The sequence below is a fragment of the Endocarpon pusillum genome (assembly GCF_000464535.1).
Source record: "Endocarpon pusillum Z07020 unplaced genomic scaffold scaffold1300, whole genome shotgun sequence".
Lineage (NCBI taxonomy): Eukaryota > Fungi > Ascomycota > Eurotiomycetes > Verrucariales > Verrucariaceae > Endocarpon > Endocarpon pusillum.
The window spans coordinates 410,062-429,272 of NW_006913659.1; the positions used below are offsets into that span (position 1 = coordinate 410,062).

Sequence of the window (19,211 nt, forward strand, 5' to 3'; positions counted from 1 at the left end):
GGCTCCCTCCATGATACATCTGGGAAAACCCGTTTACATTATCTCCACAGCCATTTCTATCTAGTACTTTGAGATATTATTATATCAACGACTTGGCTTATCCACCCAGCTGATCCAGTTCTTTGTGTTCCATCGAACTCCATATATTGTCCTCTTTGAACGCAAATGTTCCCAGGTACTTCCTCAAAAGAATGTACCAAATTGATTCCACTTGATGGTTTTGCCCACATCGATCCAGACTCCAGCCCGGCCGGTGAATGGTAGGCAGGGTTCTGCCAGTTGCTTGGAAGGTCAAGATGGGGATTGAGGTCCCTGATTAGCTGAAGAAGGTTTGAGGTCTTTCGAACAAGTGGATGTTGTTATGACCACAGAGCCGTAATTGATTGGGAAAGCTTGGGACCTCGAATCATTTCATGCGTTCTTCTCGCCCCGAATTCAAGCGGATGTTATTGATGTAGCATTTCCACATAGACTCAAAGGTAAAATGGCTTCCCGTGGCCATCAATTAAAAGAAGACGGCGTTGCAATCACTGAGGAAAGCAATAATCGACTTCCGTTTCAATATAGTGGATACAACACACCAACAAAAATGACTATACCGATAACAATGACGGGATCTTCGGGTACCGCCTTGTTGGTTCCGAAGGCCAGCGGCCGTCGAAGATTCTGGGGTTGGCATCCACTGGTGGATGTGATGTTATCTAGCATTAGTGGGTACATCCATTTGTCAACCAGTCTGATTCTGCTCTTTCCTGGAGCCTGAGACCCAGAGTCACGTCGACCCAGCGGCGATGGGATGGAGCGAAAATGACAAGGACAAGCTGAAACAGCCAAAGTGCGAGCTGTGTCTTCTGCTTGCAAAAACAAGTGGTGGCATGGTGATATGGTGGTAATGGATTTAGCTTCTTCCTTGCAAAATCACGGTTGGCAAGGAAGACCCCATTTAGTCCTTAGTGGTAGTCATATTCCTCCACAGATTCAACCCCCTCCTCTCCCAACGTTCCCTCACCGCCCTCCAATCCGTCTCCGCCACCCTCCTAACCATGCCCTCCACCTCCCCATTCCACCTATCCTTCAATCTCTCTGTCAGGGAATCCTTCTTCCACCGTTCTTCCACCTCCAGCGTCTCGGGATCTATCCTTGTCCTTCTCGTTCTCGAGGTTGAGGATAAACTGGATGTGGGGCGTTCGAGGAGAGAGTTCAGTAGCAGCGACTGTTGGGATAGGAGCGTATGTTGCTGTGTTCGGTTGGTGCGGTGCAGGTACAGGGAGAGGTAGAGGAGGGAGTAGGTTAGGGTTAGGCCGCCGAGCTGTGAAGAGAATTTCTGGTTAGAACAAGGACGGCATAAGAGGCTCGCAGGAATGGTATCATGGTGAGGACTTAGGTGACGTACGAAGCCGGTTGTAAAACCCATTGTTGTGGCCTTCAATTCATTTGAATGCCGGAATAAATGATGTAGTTTCCCTGAGAAAAAAGGTCGGAGAACCACGGTAGAGGCAAGTCTTTGGGGGTCACGACGCGTGGCTTTGAAGTGAGGTAGAGCTGTTGCGGAATAATAGTTTTCGCAAGCTTCGTAGGCTCTGCGATTTTTCTTCTAAGGGTATTGCGGAGATGATACAGTAGGGAGTATGTAAATCGTCAATTGAGTACGGAGTACTGTAACTTAGGAGGATTGCCGGCTCAGGCAGCCCCTGGAGCGCCAAGACCGAAGGACCTAAAGCTTCCCAGAAATGGCGAGCAATTGAAGATCAATATCAAATGCATCTTCTACAACCATCAGCCAATATCTCCCCTCATATTTCAGACCCGTCCTTTCCATCCTTCCAGCCCTCTCCAGACCAACCGTAAATGTCGTCCATAAAACACCGTCATCTCGGTGTCAAATCCTCGCATCGCTCCGCCCTCCTCCGCAACCTCGTCACCTCCCTCATCGAGACAGAATCGATACGAACGACATGGCCGCGAGCAAAAGAAGCCCAGCGCATGGCGGAAAAGCTCATAACGTTGGGAAAGAGAAACAACAATGCAGCTAGGCAGCAAGCACAGGCCATCCTATTCGTATGTCGATCTACACACCGTCCCATCTCGCACGCGCTTCTCCTCTTTACCTTTCTTCTTCCTCCCCCCCAAACGAGTCCAGACTAACACTCCCTCCCCTTCTTTCGTCTGGCACAGAGACCCGACGAATTCCTGCCCAAACTCTTCGGCCCCCTCCGCGAGCGCTACGCCAACCGACCAGGAGGCTACACGCGCGTCCTGCGCACCGAACCCCTAGACCGCGACAAGAAACACAGACGTGACGAGCGCGAGTACAACCCGGGCCAATCCGAGTCCGCGATCCTCGAACTCGTCGACGGACCAAAGGATATGAGGTTTGCCCTCACGGCGCGGGCGCTGGTGAGACAGAGGGAGAGGGAAGAGAGTGAGGGAGCGGGAAACGGGATGACGGAGATCATGGCGGCGAATGTTCGCAAGGTCACTAGGTTTCGCGAGGGAGGGGAAGAGGACTTGGAGCGGGAGGTTAGGAGGTTGGAGAGGGAGGGGAGGGTGAGGGGCGCTGGGAGGAGAGAGGAGATGGAGGAGAGAGACGAAGAGAGAGAGGAAGGGAGAGGGTATGAGGACATGAATAGAAACGTGGTGGAGAGGACGCCTCAAGGCTACGATCTGATGAGGAGGCGACGGTGATTTGGAATGACCCAATCTCATGCCTTTTCAACAGAGACTTTTGACTGGCTGCATCCGTTCGTGCATTGTGGTAGCATGTAGATGCACATTCGTCGAAGAATTCTTTGTTCCAAGCTCCACGCTGTGCATCGTTGCTAGTTTCATGCTCTTTTTGGGTATCACCGAATTGTTGCGCTTATCTCAAATATCCACATCCTCGTCCCGATACTGATCCCTGACAATCCTATACAGATAACTCGGCGCATGGCCCCCCAGGTTCGTCACATACATATCCACACACTCCGGCCCGACGAATTCCAGGAGCGGATTCTCCACCTGCACACTCTCCACCAACTCCCCATCTTGGTACGGAAACACCTTACTTACGTCCCCATACTCAATGTACATATCTGGATCATAAGGGTACTTGGGACTGAGTTTATACGTCCCGCTCAGCACGACGACAGGGACATGATGCGCTTTTGCCGCTTTGGTGACGAGTTTGGTTCCTGACGTAGCGACGAGCGCACCATTGGATAGGATAGCGTGCGTGCCGAGGATGACTTTGTTGACGCGTGACATTAGGGCGAAGATGGCAGAGTCAGGGATGAGAATTACGGTTATGCCGGCGGAGGTGAGAGTTTTGTGAAATGCTTCGGTGGTGAGGGCGTCAGAATGGTCTGAGTTGGTGTTGCCGGTGACGAGAGCATGGACCTTTCGGTGGTTGTTCGGATAGGACTCGGCATGGACGACGGTGAATTTTCGTTTTGAGGCGGCCTTCAGGAGGAAGCGTTGGACTGTGGTGGAGGAGGAATAGGTCAGAATTACCTCGTTGGCATGTATGTGCTCTAAGGCATAGCTGGCAATCTGCTCGTCTGATTGCTCAAGTTCGTCGATGATCTCGCCAATGCCTTCGATTACCTCTTGCCGGATGTCATTTGAACCAGTTGGATGTGGAGTTGCAGTACCACTGGGTGATCCCGGTGCAGGAGAGCTTCGAGGCGAGCTCATGGTAGGATGTGAAAGCAGACTGAACATAGAAGTCACTGGTGGGGCGCCTGCAAATGTGGTGTATGAAGGTTGCAGGGCCGGTCGACTGGCTGGTTGAGTGGTTCTGCGTGTGTTGACACCCGCTGGTGATTGCGAGGTGTGCAATGCTTGCATGTCTGCAGTGGCTCGAGTAGTACCATTCAAACTTGAGAGAGGGTCTCCTTTTCCTAGACTTGGTATCTGTGGCGTTTGCTGTCCACTGTCAATACCCACCTCACTCGACAGGCCACTGATATCTCCTTCTCCCCGTTCATTGTCTTGCTCTTCTCTAATTAGCCCCAACACCCTTCTGACAACATTGCCCACCACCAGCTCTCTCGGTTGTGCCGCTACCAACCTCCTGCCGACCTCTTGTACTCGTTGTAGCAAGCGCGCGGCCTCGATCGGCTTTCCGGGTTCTGCTTTGGCTTGTGCGACAACGCGCCGCAAGAGATATGCAGTTGCAACAGCGCAAGGGCGTGAATGCCGTATTTGACGTCGTCTAAGAAGGCTGGAGCAAAGTTCAGCGTACGGCTCCAGACCTGTGCGTTTCGCAACAACTCACGCAATAAACTGCTCTATGCAGGTTTCGTCTGGTTCGGAGGAGAGGGAGCGCAGGAAAGAGGTCAGGCCAGGCGTTCTTGAGCCTGAATCAGGCGCCATATTGTGTATTTAACAGGCTCCGGGGGAGAGGAGCTCAAGCACATGCAGCAGGGGGAGGATCTGAATGATTTGGAGGCGGTTGTGTGAGAGCATGAAACTCGGAGTATCTCTAGAGAACTGGGTATATATGTAAAGGTAAAGAGATTCCACTTCTTAATAAGGAGTACCCCCCATCGAATCGGCAACTTGGACACGGGCAGCCACAGAGGTTGTGCCGCAGCGAGGAATACTGTACGTAGTTCGTAGACAGATTGTCCGATGTTTCTCTCCAACCTCCCCTCCCCTCACCCTCACCCGCACCCGCACCCTCACCACCGTCGTCGTCTCCCCAATTACACGTCCGATCATCGCAATACGCATCCCTCCAACCCTCACGACGTAGATCTGTCGCTGATTGTTGCCGGTCTTTACTCTACGCCACCTACAGTATGCGATTGGTACGATGAAGTAGAGCCAGCGCCGGAGTCCTGGTCCGTCTGTTCGTGGCCGGGCTGCCTGGAATCCTACACCTACAGGTTGTTTACGGGTTTCCTTTTGGACCATCGTGACGGCCGAGGCATTGCCAACTGATCGAAACCCCTGATATTGGCCGACTTTCGCTGGAAGATGAACTCCTTGAACATCCTCTCGTCACGAGTCATCGGCCAGTCGATACCCGGCGCTACAAGACCACGCTCCCGATCGCAAGGCGAGATCTTTGGCTCCAGCCAAACGGAAGATTACTCACGAGGCCGATCACTCAGCGCGCAGGGCGTGGACGGGGTGAAGAGCTTACTGGGATTTGCCGATGGAGCAAATACCAGTTCCGAGGAGCCAGACCGGGATGACAAGGAAGATCATGTGAAGTCCTTGAGCGAAAAGACTCCATTGTTGGAAAAGCCATCCAAGCCTGACGTCTCCTTCTACAAGAGTAGGCTACAGAGCCTGGTGAAGAAGATCGCCGCTGCACTGACGGCGCTGCTGACGACAATCGGAGCTCCTGTGGTTTATGCAGTCAGTTGCTTCAAGGATGAAGGCGGACGCTATTCTCCCTTTCTTCCATTGAAGAGCGTCCGTCCTTTGTTCGGCGGCCGAAAGGCCACGACTTCGACCGCCACAGCTGTCGGGCTGTCAAACTTCAAGGCAAAAGTCAGCGAAGCCAAAACAATCACGGGCAAGCGCAGCACATATACCGCAAAGCTGCGAAGCTCAGCATCCAACGAATCGTTGACGTCGAATACTTCAGAGTCAGAAGCAGAAAAGAAGAAGACACGACCCCGGAGCTCGGAGATCAGACACCCCAAGTCCAAGCATGACGATAATGTACCCGCCAGACGATCCATACGCATCCAGGAGTCCAAAACGGAATCATTTGATAACCGCAAACAAAGGCGAAAATCCATCATCAACGAAGAGCCATTGACGCTTGACACGATCAAATCACCACTGTCGGCATCACAGTCTCTCAAGATCCACAAATATCCCCACGCCCCAGCACCTCCCCGCCCTCTAATCCCCCGCCGCCAGCCCTCCTATTCTAATATAATCCCCCGAGCCCTCAACACCCGCTACCCCCGCTACCAAAAGACCCTGATTCTCGATCTCGACGAAACCCTAATCCACTCCCTCGCCAAAGGCGGCCGCATGTCCTCTGGCCACATGGTCGAAGTCAAACTCAACGCGCCGATCGGCCTGACCTCCTCCCCCAACACGCCCATCATCGGCCCGCAACACCCGATCCTCTACTATGTGCACAAACGGCCGCACTGCGACGAGTTCCTGCGTAAGGTCTGCCAGTGGTACAAGCTCGTCGTGTTCACCGCCAGCGTGCAGGAGTACGCTGATCCGGTAGTGGATTGGCTGGAGCAGGAGAGGAAGTTTTTCCAGGGCCGGTACTACCGACAGCATTGTACGTTTCGGAATGGGGCGTATATCAAGGATTTGAGCAGTATTGAACCGGACCTGAGCCGCGTGGCGATTCTGGATAATAGTCCTATGAGCTATATTTTTCATGAAGGTACGTCCACGATCGATATTGATGAATTGGGCGGGCTGATAGACTATGGCTGTGGCATGGAGTCTGACACCGGAAACGCAGATAATGCCATTCCAATCGAAGGCTGGATTAATGATCCCACGGATAATGATCTCCTGCATCTCATCCCGTTGCTGGAGGCGCTGCAGTATGTCACCGATGTGCGGGCTTTGCTGGCGCTGAGAAGAGGCGAGGCGGAGGTACGGGGCGGATCCTGATTCTCATCGGAGGTGGAGTTCTAGAAAGAGTGAACTTGTGAGAGGTGTTGGTGTCGTGTTCGGTATGCTGTTGTAGGTGTAGATTTCATGCAATCTAGACGCAACAGAGGAGATATTGCTGTGGTGGAGAGTAGCTGGAAGTGCCGTGGCTGGTGTTCCGAGCTGTAAGAGGCAGAGAAGTTGTGTGTGTGTAAGAGACAAAGGCTTATGCGGACCCTTGGACGGGATTTTTACCATGGACCTCGAACAGCCCTGTAGATCCACCAGCATGCCAGAAATGGCAGTGGGCCTGCGTCACGACGGCTCTGTCAGCAGGCGCGGTACTCTTGCCAGCTGTCCCGGTCTTCAAGTGTTCCAAGTGCAGCCTATTTTAGGCCAATTGATTAACATACCGATATCCCTAGCTCCTCTTCACCCGCCCGTCGTACTCCCAGTAACACTCTCAGTCCCATCCCCATCCTCACTCCAGATATCACTGCTCTCCTTCTCCACCTTCCTCATCGCCGCAGCCACCTCGTCAAGCTTCTTGACCGCATCCAACACCGAATTATTCACCTGTTCGAAATAGCGATCATTGGCCTCTCTCCTCGTCTTGGCCAACAAGATATCATTCTCCGTCTCCTTCTCCAGCGTCTTTTTTCTTTCATTGTCACCGCGCCGTTCTTCCCAGCCGACCCAGGTCGCTGCTGCTGCTGCTGCTGCTGCTTTACACCATCCTTCCCACCCAACACGCCCAGCCCAAATCCAGCACTGCCCACCCCACCCCCTTCCTTCTTCTTCTCCTCTTCCTCTTCCTCCTCCTCATCCCCCGCGCCATGACTCTCCACCTCATCCTTCTCACTCCTCGCCCAAGCCTTCGCCAGCTCCAACTGCGCCGCTCTCAACTCCTCCAACGCCTTCGCATGGCCCGCGCCAAAGATATGCGATCCGGCCGCGGCGCTGAGCTCCACTTCCGCCAGCGTATTCTGCATCTCAGCCCAGAGGGCGTCGGCGCGGTCATTTTCGCGTTTCGTGGCAGCGGCGGCGTCTATCTTACTGGTGTGCTGGTGTGGACGGATGGGTGTGCTGCTGGGCGCTTCTCTCACCCTGGGGCCCGCAGAGGCTGGGGAGAAGTCGTTGGTCCTTGAGTCGGCAACAGGGCGGCGGGAGGAGATTCGTGAGAGGTTGTCTGGCGACGTTGTTGTAGGGGAGATGTTAGATATGGAGGCGGAGGCAGGAAGACCGATTGCGGCTGCATTGGCGCCCGGGAGGTGGAGGGAGATATTGGAGGCGTTGCGGGAGGGTGGGCCTTGGAAGAGTGCTGGAGGTGGGAGGCGGGCTAGAGGAGGTGACTTGGTAAATTCTGGTTTGGATTTTGATTTTGATTTTCCGGAGGGCGACACTGGCGATGTGGGGGATACTTTTCGCTCTGGTGGATTGTTTGTTGCGCGTAGAGATGGAGAGAGTGGCGCGAGCACCATGCTGTCCAGAGATGGGCTCCAGTGCAAGGTCGAGTCGCAACAGAGATGGAAGTGACCTGCAAACTCGGTGGTACACATACCATGTAAGAGTAGTTCCATAGTAAGTAGTAAGTACTAAGTTAGTAGAAAGTAGCACACAAATAATGCCAAGCCTGGACGCACTTACATAAAAAGGAACGCTAAGCCTAAACTGTCTCCGCACACCGAAATTTCCAATATCAAAATCGACATCTACGACGACATCAACCAACCCCCCACCTTCACTTCTCGCCTCAACACCTATCTACACCCAGTCAGTCAACTCTCTGCTATCCCTCCCCCCTCTCGTCCCATCTAACAAAGTCCCAAATCCGCAGAAGAAGAGGAAGAAGACCCCAAAAATGACCAAAGGCAAACCGCGCGGCCTCAACGCCGCCCGCAAGCTCAAGACCACGCGCCGCGAAGGCCGCTGGGCGGATCTGCACTACAAGAAGCGGCTGCTGGGGACGGCGTTCAAATCGTCGCCCTTCGGCGGCTCGTCGCACGCCAAGGGCATCGTGCTGGAGAAGGTGGGCGTCGAGGCCAAACAACCCAACAGCGCCATCAGGAAATGCGTCCGGGTGCAGCTGATCAAGAACGGGAAGAAGGTCACGGCTTTTGGTACGTGAGACGGCTATCTATCTGTCTATCTGTCTATCTATCTACCCTTTCTATTCTGGTCTGGTATTCGAAGACGCGGTTAGGGAGAAAAGAAGGCGGCCCCAAGTTGGAGCTGAGGGCTAATCCGCGCGATGTCGTGTTTTTGCAGTACCCAACGACGGCTGTCTGAATTTCGTGGACGAGAATGACGAGGTCCTCCTCTCGGGTTTCGGTCGGAAGGGCAAAGCAAAGGGTGATATTCCTGGTGTGCGATTCAAGGTGGTCAAGGTGTCCGGTGTCGGGCTGAGTGCGCTGTGGAAGGAGAAGAAGGAGAAGCCGAGATCGTGAGGATGGAGACGTGATGGGGCGGCACCCGGCGTGGTTGAATGGGAGACGGAAGAGATCAGCAGATCGATCGAAGGTGCAAGGGCTGTATGCAGGTGGCTTGGCTTTGGTACAGGTGAGAGAGTAATGGCACACTGTGGTCTGGCATGGTGTAGCTATTCAAGGACGATTCGTTCCAGGTCTATGCATCTGAGCGTCATCATCAAGATGAGACCAACAACGATCCTGCACTTCTGAAGCATTAACCTTAGTTACCTACACATCCAGATCGCTTTTTGTGAAGCAACACAAGTCACATTGCCCCCATGTTCCCATCGTAGGGCAGCGCTGTCCTCACCTAGGCAGGCAGTCTTTGACTCCTCAGTATTGTCAGATCAATTTTGAATAAACACTTTTTCTTTCATTACTATTCCGCATGCCGGAAGCGGCCAACGCTTTCTAGAAACCGGTAGCTAGCTATATACTTCATGACAAACGACCAGCTGGCACCACGTCCGCGTCGAGCAGTACCTTCAGGCGTGAACCGAGACGGCCAGACACCTCAGCTGCTTAGAAACCCGAGCTGAAGGATCAACGCCCGGGGGTTCGTGGCGTGCGCCACAGAAATCTAAGAAATCAAGCCCCAACATCCATACTATCGATTCCATCGCTTGTCATCTTGTCCTTCCTCCCTCGACTTGGCGTCTTCTCGTCATCGTCCACCAGCTCAGTAGTAGGAGCAATGATGGGGCTCTTTGTCGAGTCATTATCGTCCTCGCTGCCACTCGGACTCGGAGGCTGAGAGCCACGCAGGGATCTGTTACCACGCATCATCTAGAAGGAGCGTAAGATGTCAGCTTCAGCAGATATTCAGACCACCCATTGGGCATCAACCACTCGTCAGGCTTTATTGGATGCGAGCAGAATGGGGAAGATAGCGTTGTACTCACCCAACTTCTCACCCCACCAATCAAGCCCAAACTATACCCAGCAGCAAAGTCCTCATTCCTTCCCCTAATACTTCCACCAATACTCTCTGGCCTCCCCCTTTCCGCGGGCTGGCCCGGAACCTCCAGATGTTTCAGATGCTCAAAAGCACTCCCAGCATTAGCAGTCTTCTGACCTTCCACACCCGCCCTACCACCATTTCCGGCAATACCAGGAGCCGGGCTGGCCGGTCTACTGGTCTGCCAAAACTGCCTCAGCTCTTTCCCGACCTCACTTCCCGTGCTGGTCCAGTTGCTGCGAATGCTATCCCGAAGCTCGGTGACGTGGCGTCGGAGATCGAGCTCGTTCTTCTTGAGCCAGCTGACATTGAGCTCTTGGCGGGAGGCGCCGCGCTTGAATTGGCGGGCGATGTATTTCTCATAGTCCCGGACGATTCTGTCAGCAGAATAGAATGTCAGTACGATGACACAAATAAGCGTGCAAGCTGGTAACAAAGGAAAAGATCCTACTTGGTGATAATGCCAGTGGTGCTAACACCCTCAGTCCGTTCCGTGACGAGGAATTTCCCCTGCTCCTTGATGGGCTTGTAGATGTCGTCACCCTCGTCGGCGCCGTATGGCTCGTCGTCATGTGCGACGTAGTCGATGTTATGCTTTTCCAGGAATTCTGGCGTAACAATCCATGGGCAGTTGGGAAGGACTTCATCCACCCATTTGCAATGCCGGACCGTTTCCGCGCGCTCGGCCCCGGTGAGCACTGTAAGACCTTTACGCTTGTGAGTTTCGGCGTCGCCGGTGACGCCGACAAGGAGATAGGTGTCGGGGAATGCATTCTTTGCTTGTTCCAATTGGCGCATGTGCCTACGTCACAATTAGCGGGTGTCCCAGATGCACCTCGCCTTCGAATAGAGAGGGTCTACCCAAGATGGAACAGATCAAACACTCCGTCAGCATAGACCCTAACCGATCTTCCGGTTGGCGGTGGATTGGTCTTGTATCCTCCGATCGGATCTCTTAACCCAGCCCTGCGCATGGGCTTCATGCTCCGGTCCTTCTCGACATGGCCGTTTTCGTTGCCAGCTCCATTACTCTTGCTGCTAGTTCTCCCTCTCCTCTGATCCGTGTGCCTCTCGATCTCCTCGCTATCTTCGGTGGTCGAAGACGTCTCGCCAGGATCTTTACTGTTGATAGCCGAAGCTTCAACCCTCAAGCCACTACTAGTAGAGTCCATACTGTTTTTGCTGGTGGTGGCAGGGGCAGCTGTAGCGCGTGTCCGAGGTCGTTTACTTGGCGGTGCGTCCTTCGAGTCGATCGAATTGGCTGCCTTCTTGTGCTTGGACATGCGAGAGGGTGACTCGGCCGCTTCTTCAGCAGAGGCATCCCGCGACGAAGGTTGCAGCAGCTCGGCAGTCGAGGGCTTGACGCGTTCAGACGGCATCTGGATGATGCGCTTTCGCTTGGCCGACGATCCGGTTGAGGAAGGAGACGACATTGAGAAGGTACCACACCTTGCTGCGGAAAGGAAGCGGCGTTCGTCGTCGCAACTGCCAAATCCTCTAGAAGACAAAGGTGCTTAATTTCACGAAGGATAACGGGAATGATTGTGGGTGAGCAGGGAGAACGACTGGGCATGAAGTTGGCAGAGCAGCAATCTGGGAATTTTGCTACAGATCCTTGGACGGGAAAAAGATAGTTACATATTGGCCGAGCCAAGACGAAACGTCACTTTTACACACGCAATGGACACATGCAGTGGACACATGCAGACGTTCCAGTGCCAGTTCAGCACAGATCCAGTGGGGTCAGACTAGCTATGTACTACGTACTACGTAGCAAGATTCGTCCCAAACCAATCTGCCCACCCTGGACCAGCTTGCAAGGGCAGAAACAGGACGAGTGTGTACTACATATTTCGGAGGTCCAATATCTATGCGAGAAGAAGCGAGAAGCGTCTTCTGGTGTGGAGTGCCTGGCTGTGCCATGCCGTGATCATCTTGAGACAATCACTTGGAATTTGCTACTGTTCTGTTCTGTGAAGCCGTCTTGCAAAGTGACATCGTGTATGCTCTGCCTTCCCATCTATCAGGTCTTCCTAAGATGAGTCTTGAGGATTGGTGCCGATTCATAAAGCGTTGGCGTCAGTTCGTAACAAGTGCCGACGTCGCCCTCCCAGCCTAAGGGCACCCAAAACCCCCTGTCAGGATTCCCCAACATGAGAACAAAATACAAGATGGTATCTTGTGGAACGCGGACAGACTAATAAAATAGAACAATGCATGTCGCCACCATAGAGCATGATGCGGTGACCCCGAAGTCTAGGCCTCGAATAACGAATATGTAGAACCCAAGCGATGAGAAACAGAGGGTATTCTAGGTTCGTAGACTCATGCCAGAATCGTGACTGGAGTTTGCCAATGTGCCCACTTACGTGTATGGTCAATTCGCCTCGTCAAGCTTCGTAGGTCCATTCAAAGACTCCTTGACACCTGGTGGTGCTTTCTCTGAGTCGTCGGTCTGAGTAGATGAGGGAGACTCTGTCCTTTGCAGGCATTGAGGCGCTGGCGTTCCTTCTCGTTCGCTCCGCATGGCATCTTCGTCACTACTACCCTGTAATCCTTTTTGAACTTGGTTTTCGGTGTCCTTATCCTCCTCGCTGTGATCAAACATTTCCGCGTCATCAGAATCCGTAAGAACCTCAGTGCCATCACCAAGCAGAATGATCCGTCCGTTCTTGCCGCCGTATCCTCTGCTTCGGTTGTCAAGATCAAGTTCGTATTCATCGGGACTATCACGCTCGGCCTGGTGGCGGACTCCTGGTCCCCGAAATTCCGCTGCAGGAATCGTTAGAGAATACTTGGTCTGATGGAGGACACTAGAACTTGCCGTACTCGGGTGGAGCACAAGGACCATCACCATTGGCAACCCTCTTCCCTATCATCTCATACCATTCTTCTTTTGACTTCCCACCCAGGAGGCCAACCACAATCATAGTCATGTTGTCGCACCCCACGCCTCCTGTTTCGCTGTTCGAAGCCAAGCAGTTATCCATCATGTTCTCACAGATAAGTTGTAATTCTTGCTTTGCGGCAATGCCTCTTCGCACGAATTCAATGACAGCTTGAGATGATTGACAATCCCATATGCCTGGTGATAGTCAGCCTGTTCAGCCAAAGCATGCTTGAGCATTATCGTACCATCACAAGCAATGACTAAGAATTCATCGTCTGACGAGACATCATGCATCACGACGTCGGGAAATGCTGTGACGATTTGCTGTTCAGGGGAGAGGTCGGCACTCTTCTTGAACTCGAAGTCTCCAATGGCTCTTGACAAGGCAAGGTTGCCGTTCACGCGGCCGAAGTCCACAAACCCTCCAGCAGCTGTTATGCGCGCCTTTTCGCCTGTGAATCCAAATGTCAGCTGCGCTTACGCAAGGACTGAGGCGTGATTTCTGACCTTCATTCTGTGGTTTATGGTCAAAAGATAGTGGCTTCGCCCGACCTTTTACCCCCAAGACGGAACGAGAGTCTCCAGCGTTGGCCTGCATTTGTGAGCGCATATAAAACTGATTGGGGGTATTGAGCATGAACTTACTACCCATATCTTGTCCTTAGACACTATCCCAACAGAAGCTGTGCATCCAGAGACCTCTTCCTCATATTTTGGATCTATCCTATGTCAGCACAAAGCGAGATTCAGCATGATTGGCCCAGCTCACCATTAAGTATTGCTCGATCAGTGGCTAAGAAGCCATCTTTCAAGGCCTGTTCTATATCCCCCCTTTTGAATGCATCTTGTTTTGCAATGATCTTGTGTATGTTCTCTCCAGCGAAATGTGCAACCTTATCCCCGCCGTGACCATCGTAGACACCAAAATAGGCGAGACGCTTGTCAGGAGGTGTTGGCTGTTGTGTGGCACCTTCTTCCTCGGACTGGAGGTCTAGGACTGCAGCGTGGGCATCTTCCATACTTATGCGCCATCCTTGCATAGCAGATAGCCCAAATAAGACACACTCATCGGTACCGCTTGCGGATGTCTAGTTGGAATATATGGATTAGCAAGGCTCTGAATTCCAGAAACTTTGTCTTTAGAAGGAGCGAGATAGGAGAAGTGTGCTGAGGCTTCAGCCGCTGCAGCGGTTGCATGGTCTACGCAGGTGCACGGGTGTTGATGAGATCAAGCATTACCTTCTCCACAACGGGCTCTGACAAGGTCTGGCCCATGATGGCTACTGGTCACGGCTGGAACTGCGTATCTCTCCTTTCAGTCTCATATGCACTCCGTATGTATTTGTGCTGCGGAAATCTCTGTCGAGTACTGTGGGGCGTCCGGGATGGTTCAAATATGAAAGTGCTGGCGCCGCGGGTTAAAGTCAGGAGACCGCACACGCGAAATCCTTAGGATATTGTTGAAGCTATGACGTGGCGACAAGAAGGTCTGAAGGGAGAATTAAAATGATCGCGTGCAGTGGATGGCAACTGTCGAGGGTGGTTTTCACTGATGGATGACGCTTTAGGGGCCAAGCCAGGTTCTCGCTTGAGGCACAAGGTTGGAGTGGCTGCCGCCTGCAGCGCGTGAACTTAGAAACTTTGAACTTTAACTAGCCTCAAATGCCTCAAAGACACCCTATGTAACACCCTCTGGCCATGCAACACTACTTACTATATGACATTGCCTCTAATACAGAACACTTGAGGTGCACAGGTACTCTGTCATCATTATTGTCAACGAAGCCCTTGAAAGCTTGTTGAATTACTGGCGGTCTGTTCCATCTGCAAAAGCCAACAATGTATAATAGGTTCTGCTAAGTGACCTTCATACAAAGGCAAGGTTGCCTCTGTGACTCCCTTGAGTTCTCTGAAGCTCTCCTTCATCTACACTGATGGGTCGCTTAGCCTGCTCCCCTCCTAATCTCCACTTCCGTTCGCCTGACGGTATCACTGGTCCTCCGCCTTGTATGTTGGCTTTCAGTGCACCTAGTCCGCCTGTCCTCGAATTTCTCCCCCAGCTGCCTTGTTCAGAATCTCCTCCATCCTGCTGTCCTGTCCTTGCCGCTTCAGCCGCGTCCTGATGAGGATTATCAACTGCAACCCAGCGTCGACGGCCATCCTTGTCTTCTTCTTCGATCAGGTCGTCTATCCAGCTAGAGTTGGACTTGGATTCGGCCGAATCAAACCTTCCGCTGCTGACAGTACTTAAAGCTCTCCTCAGGTTCGAAGGATGGCGCACCAGGTGCGAGTCTGAACTTTTCATTCTCGTCACTGGCCGAGCAGGAACACCAATGCTTGACGATCGCGACCATGAACGAGCCATACTTTGACGACGTAGGAGGTCGTCAGTGTCAAAAGAACCGGTTTTGGCTCTATTTGATGATCCGCTTGAGTCCAGGTCTTTTGCCCTCGAATGAATTCTTGATGACCATGCATTAGAGAATCTTGCTCCTCGCTCCAACCGGTCTCTTGCTCTATCCCGTACCCACTTCTGTCTCTGGTCTACAAGAGACCCCGACTGGCTGCTGCTGCTAGGCACCAGCCGTACGCTTGCTTTCGCCCCAAGCTTTTGCTGCACTTCTTGAGTCTCTTTCTGATCGCGAGGTGGGTCTGGGAAGGCGTCTAGGTCTAGAAACGTTGTTTTACTGTCTTCACTTGCAAATGGGTCGACAACGTTTCGCCAAGATCGGCGGACATCCCCAGAGCCGGCAGGACCAGGTCCACCAGCTCCATGACCAGCACCACTTAATCTTGTAGGTAAACCAATACTCAGATTCGAGAGACTACTGAAGGTCTTAGAAGCTCGGGTGGAAAGTGATAGCCTCTGCATTTTATCCTGCGTTGGCCGAAATGGTGTCCTCTTCCTAGAATAGTTCAGATAGTTGTTGCTGTGAAGTCTCACAAACGGAGTCCAATCTCCGGAATTTGCTGTTGCACATTCAGTCGTCGGTTCCAGGCGCTTTGAGCCCTTTGCCGACACTGGCGCATCACGCATAACAAGATCCCCCCAGCCTGAGTCAACCAGTGTGCTTTCCCTGTTCGACATGTTCCTGGAGAAATGCTCTCTAGATTTTCTTAAAGAGTCTGCCGCCCATGGTAACTCTATGCGAGGTGGACTGGTAGGTGGAGGCATTTTCTCCGTTTGCGTGTTTCCTTTCACATGTTGTGCAGCGGTACGTTCGGACTCAGGCGACAGCACGGGCCGGGAGATAGATATCTCTGACGCTTCGCTAGAAGGCTGTCGGTGTCTCCGCCTTCTCAGACAGCAATACCAGCCCAGGAATATAAGACACAAAAGTAATAGTAAGGGAAGAAGGATTCCAAGCACAATCACCAAGGTCCGGTTATGATTATTCATCTCAAGGTTTGAAGTGGCACTAGTAGCTGCATTAGACCGTTCGGTGGAAGATGGCAGCCCTCTAGATGTATGAGCGGATGGGTTCGGAGATGTGTGAGCAGATCGAGTCGGGACCGAGGACTCTAAGATGTTAACAACGAATTGTTCGTGCTCAGTGGTAGACCACAGTACTGCATGTAACATTATCAGGACTGGACCTGGTTGCAATGCATCAGGCACAGAACCGCTGAAGGTCATCGACGTAGTGTCGTACGTTAGCCAGGATGAGGCATTGTTTAAATCTGCTGTGACCTGAACAGCGTTGCTTGAAAGGCTGTTTGGGTCTATCATGTAACGGAAATCTTGGCCAATGGTAGCATTGACTGGGGCCAAGCTCGTGCTGAAAAGCTCAATCTGGCTACTGGACACCACAAGACTTATCGTCGTTTTCGCCGTGTTGCCATGGATATCAGCAACTCCGATGAGAACACTCTGGCTACTTGCACCCTCGGGTGAAGTGCCTGACAGCGAGATCTGTTTTTTGTTGAGGTCGGCCCATATAGGGGCATTGCAAGTGACCCAGGCAATTTCGGTGTCATCAATGGTTTTTCCATCGAGCGTCAACTTGTTGCGAAGGGGTTCGCTCTCGAATGGTCGACCTGGCGAAAGCTCAACCTTTTGTAACGACTGCGAAAAAGCCAATATCTGATGGCCTACCACTATTTCGAAGGTTGCGATGGCTTCAGCAAAGCCGTCAACATCAGAAGCTATTAACCTGACTCCATACTCCTGTGCTTTGGCGGTTGGAGATACAAGAGGAGGGCTTGTACCCGAGAATCTCAGACTTGTTGGGTCGAACTGTAGCCAGGACGGAAGAGGAGAATTATCTGCACATGTGGCATAAAATATGGTTTCTTTTGTGGTGTTTGAGAAAGTGTCTGGACTGAAGGCGATGGAAAAAGGTTGGAGTGGGTACAGGAGAAGTGAAGCCGGAGCAGATGTTGGGCCAACTTCGCCAAGTTGAGGAAGCATAGCCTTGCCTGGCTGTGGTCCGATTTGATCTATTACAGCAAACGTTACTTCGTGGGATGACGAGCCGCTAGAGTCAGAGGCGACAAGCTCAAACGTCGTGGGTCCAACTGCAACTCCTGTCACATTTCCAAAGAAGGTGCGAGTGGCATTATCGAATTGCAGCCATGATGGCTCCTTCCGAAGAGAATAAAAAGTCGGTTCCTCTGAAACATAGAAGGTCGACTCAGCAAATGTGAAGCTGAACTGTTGAGATATTCGTGCAACTGGAGGCACTTGCGAATTGACTGGAAAGTTCAGCACCGGAGCTGCTAATACTTCGTGCGAACAAAGGAAACATGCGAAGGCCAGGAAGGCCGCTCTTCGCGTTCGAATAGGCATCCAATATTGGGCAAGCCCTCGTGTCGTTGCATGAACGGTTGTCAACTAGACACAAGCTATCCAACACGAAGAGACGATTCTTCAAGCACACAGTCCACTTCAATCTGGTTCCGAGTATCCAAGAAAGAGAGGTTGTAACGCGCAAAGATGTCTGGTGCAGCTATCAAAGATAAGAAAACGAAGTTAGACGCGACAGAATGCGCAGCCCTTGCCAGAGAGACCATCCTGACATGAGGCATTGACCACATATGCAAGCACTCAAGAATGAAGAAGATGGCTGGCTCGTTCCCCGGCAGGAGCATCCGAGACCTGTCCGAGGCAAGGGGCACTCATCTTCATACCTCATCGTCGAAGAAGCCTTTTCGACGACGATAACTTGTAGCTCCCTTGTTGGGTGACATCAAGGAGGAAGATCTAATCTCATTTTTATTCCGTGTCGTCCAAGAGCATAGTAGTCCTGAACAAATTGAATCTCTTGGAAGCTGCAAATAGAATACAAACCTCGTGCCACGATTCTTGATGTATCGACCCAGAGCTCAATCGCGCCGCACTTTGTCCTTCGAGCTCCATTGATAACCTCATGCAATAGAAGTCGACCTATCCCCTTCCGACGGAAGCTCTCAGCCACGCACAATTTTTGAAGCAGAAGAACGCTGCGCCATCGGACGTAGACAGCATATGCTACTGGCTGTTGTTTGGGGTCCTCTCCGAAAACGGCGTATATTATGCTTGTGTTCTTTTTCGCAAGTAGACTAATGTTGAAATCGAGAGCCTCGTTAGCTGGGAAGGATTTCTTCTCGATTGAGCGAAGACGACTCAATGTTGTTATTGAATCTTTTCCATGAAGCTCTCTTATGTTCAGATCTGAGAGCTCACATGGTGAACATTCTGCAGCTGTCATTGTAATTCACATCAACATTGAGCATGTGTTGGTTCAGTAGACATTGGGTGAAAACATGCACTTCATGAATAAACTGTAAACACAACTTAACTACATTTCCCCTCATCAACTAACTTACAGCCTAACCAAACAACCGCGGCCCAGCCATGCCGTCAAAAGATTCGAAAGAAGAGAAGAAAGAAAAAGCACGCGAAGTTGTTGATATTCTAGAAGAGATCTCACTTCTGCTCGTAAGCCTATTCATGTCATTCATTCTACGCGTTTTGACTGACTCATGGCAACCTGGAAGAACACTCACCTGGATCGGCCACAACTATCACTCTGCGTTTCACTCATTGAGAACGGTGTTAATCCAGAAGCTTTAGCTGTAGGTCATGGCCAGAATGGACTGAGGTTGTGGCTGATATCAATACACATAGACTGCGATCAAGGACTTGAGACGCGACGTGGACGACCTACAGAGAGTGGAAATGAAAGATGTAGCTTGATGAGGATAGATTGCATAGCAGGGCGGATGGCAGTCTTGAACCTTGATATTTAGGTGGAACTCGAGACACTTCACTCACTTTTGCATTGGACTTTGTCCATGCTTGACAGTGAGAGACGGTGAGAGACACTCAATCTACACAACATCA

The 19,211-nt window shown here is 51.9% G+C and overlaps 8 protein-coding genes across 8 annotated transcripts; 3 read left to right on the plus strand and 5 right to left on the minus strand.

Annotated features, from left to right (window-relative positions):
- Positions 1–943: 943 nt before the first annotated feature.
- Positions 944–1,414, minus strand: EPUS_00783 (uncharacterized protein; the record flags this gene model as incomplete). Its single annotated transcript, XM_007801563.1, has 1 exon — positions 944–1,414. One exon carries the CDS (start codon positions 1,412–1,414, stop codon positions 944–946), a length of 471 nt encoding a protein of 156 aa, XP_007799754.1.
- Positions 1,415–1,848: 434 nt separating this feature from the next.
- Positions 1,849–2,685, plus strand: EPUS_00784 (uncharacterized protein; the record flags this gene model as incomplete). The annotated part of the gene is made up of 2 exons (XM_007801564.1): positions 1,849–2,058; positions 2,176–2,685. 2 exons carry the CDS (start codon positions 1,849–1,851, stop codon positions 2,683–2,685), a joined length of 720 nt encoding a protein of 239 aa, XP_007799755.1.
- A 180-nt stretch (positions 2,686–2,865) lies between these two features.
- Positions 2,866–4,356, minus strand: EPUS_00785 (uncharacterized protein; the record flags this gene model as incomplete). Its single annotated transcript, XM_007801565.1, has 2 exons — positions 2,866–4,204; positions 4,259–4,356. 2 exons carry the CDS (start codon positions 4,354–4,356, stop codon positions 2,866–2,868), a joined length of 1,437 nt encoding a protein of 478 aa, XP_007799756.1.
- A 606-nt stretch (positions 4,357–4,962) lies between these two features.
- Positions 4,963–6,588, plus strand: EPUS_00786 (uncharacterized protein; the record flags this gene model as incomplete). Its single annotated transcript, XM_007801566.1, has 1 exon — positions 4,963–6,588. The coding sequence occupies one exon, from the start codon at positions 4,963–4,965 to the stop codon at positions 6,586–6,588; it is 1,626 nt and encodes a 541-aa protein (XP_007799757.1).
- Positions 6,589–6,999: 411 nt separating this feature from the next.
- On the minus strand, positions 7,000–8,048 carry EPUS_00787 (uncharacterized protein; the record flags this gene model as incomplete). The annotated part of the gene is made up of 2 exons (XM_007801567.1): positions 7,000–7,228; positions 7,264–8,048. The coding sequence occupies 2 exons, from the start codon at positions 8,046–8,048 to the stop codon at positions 7,000–7,002; spliced, it is 1,014 nt and encodes a 337-aa protein (XP_007799758.1).
- Positions 8,049–8,428: 380 nt separating this feature from the next.
- On the plus strand, positions 8,429–9,014 carry EPUS_00788 (40S ribosomal protein S23; the record flags this gene model as incomplete). Its single annotated transcript, XM_007801568.1, has 2 exons — positions 8,429–8,687; positions 8,836–9,014. The coding sequence occupies 2 exons, from the start codon at positions 8,429–8,431 to the stop codon at positions 9,012–9,014; spliced, it is 438 nt and encodes a 145-aa protein (XP_007799759.1).
- A 612-nt stretch (positions 9,015–9,626) lies between these two features.
- On the minus strand, positions 9,627–11,429 carry EPUS_00789 (uncharacterized protein; the record flags this gene model as incomplete). The annotated part of the gene is made up of 4 exons (XM_007801569.1): positions 9,627–9,824; positions 9,941–10,373; positions 10,448–10,798; positions 10,858–11,429. 4 exons carry the CDS (start codon positions 11,427–11,429, stop codon positions 9,627–9,629), a joined length of 1,554 nt encoding a protein of 517 aa, XP_007799760.1.
- Positions 11,430–12,373: 944 nt separating this feature from the next.
- Positions 12,374–18,576, minus strand: EPUS_00790 (uncharacterized protein; the record flags this gene model as incomplete). Its single annotated transcript, XM_007801570.1, has 8 exons — positions 12,374–12,768; positions 12,851–13,081; positions 13,132–13,338; positions 13,394–13,478; positions 13,532–13,605; positions 13,656–13,974; positions 14,760–17,581; positions 18,177–18,576. The coding sequence occupies 8 exons, from the start codon at positions 18,574–18,576 to the stop codon at positions 12,374–12,376; spliced, it is 4,533 nt and encodes a 1,510-aa protein (XP_007799761.1).
- Between the last annotated feature and the right edge of the window lie 635 nt (positions 18,577–19,211).